The 1327-nt window shown below is 31.9% G+C and overlaps 1 protein-coding gene across 1 annotated transcript in view; it reads right to left on the bottom strand.

The window, feature by feature from the left end:
- The window catches only part of PARG (poly (ADP-ribose) glycohydrolase), a 163850-nt gene that overhangs the window by 135478 nt on the left and 27045 nt on the right, over nt 1-1327 (bottom strand). The window contains exon 7 of the mRNA XM_012658406.1: nt 1216-1290. Coding sequence (XP_012513860.1) covers nt 1216-1290 — 75 coding nt within the window. The remainder of the gene's footprint in view (nt 1-1215; nt 1291-1327) is intronic.

The raw sequence follows: 1327 nt of genomic DNA, 5'->3' as shown, positions 1-1327 counted from the left end.
TATACATGAAAGTTCATAGCACCTTTTGTTGTAACAGCCAAAAACTAGAAACAACCCAAACGTCCTTAAATAGGTCTATTGTAAACAAATTATGATTCATCTATACTACTACTAGAATACTATGCAGCAATAAAAAGGAAAAAAATTATTGATACATTTGAATGGATCTCAAGGGAAGTATGCTGAGTGAGAAAAGGTAATTTGAAAAGGTTATATACTGTAACTCCATTGAAATAAAAAAAAGTTATACAGAGCTGGAGAACAGATTAGTGGCTGCCAGGAGTTAGGAAAGAGTCAAGTGTGGTTATTAAAGGGCAACACCAGTGAGCCATGTGGTGATGAAACAGTTCTGTATCTAGATTGTAGTGGTAGTTTACATGAAGCTTCAGTAACATAGGATATAATTATTAATAACTACACACATGCACAAATGACCACCTGTATAACTGATGAAATCTAAATAAACTCTCATGTCAATTTCCTGGTTTTGATATTATATTATAGTTACACAAGTGATCGACATCAGAGAAGGCAGGATGAAAGGTACCTAGAATCTCCCTGTATACTTCTTTGCAATTTCTTGTGATTCTGTAATTTTTTCAAAATAATATGTTAAAAAAAAAGAATAATGCCATTTTTTCAAAATGGATGATACCCACTCTGCTAATGGTACTATGAAAGTGGTATTGTTATCCATTGCTAGTGGCATAGTAAATTGCTATAACCCCCTGTGGAAAATGATTTTACAGCATACATACAGAGCCACTTTTGTGCCCCTTGACCCAGCCATTTAATTTATAGGAATCACCTATAGAAACAATATCAAATATGGGGGTGGAATATATATATACACGCATATACATATATGACAATGATACCACAGTGTAACTGAGAATAGGGTAAAACTGGATGCAGCCTAGATGTTTGGGAATATAGGAATCATTAAATTCTCAAAATCTAGTCATGGACTATTATGTATTCATTGATAGTGTTAGTAATGGTTTGACAATATAACAGAAAAATGCATATTATAAGAGAATAAAACAAAATTCAATATTAACTCCTAATTATATCTACCTAAGATAAGCATATAAAATAACGGGAGATCAATTTTTTAAAAAGATAATAATGTTAGTGTGGCAGAATTATGGGTATTTTTCTCAAACCTTCTTACAGAGCTGACATATTTTCGTAAAGAAATAAAAACACTTTTACCTTATCCCAGAAATCAATCAAAGCTGTAAAGTCCCATTTCTTAGAATATGCCACATTGTATTTCAGAATAGCATCCTATGAAAAAAGCAGAAACAAAACCTTATGATATAGT

This window comes from Propithecus coquereli, unplaced genomic scaffold, assembly GCF_000956105.1.
Source record: "Propithecus coquereli isolate 6110/MARCELLA unplaced genomic scaffold, Pcoq_1.0 Scaffold585, whole genome shotgun sequence".
Taxonomy (NCBI): domain Eukaryota; kingdom Metazoa; phylum Chordata; class Mammalia; order Primates; family Indriidae; genus Propithecus; species Propithecus coquereli.
The sequence above is the reverse complement of the archived record's forward strand: the minus strand, read 5'-3'. Positions and strand labels throughout refer to the sequence as shown.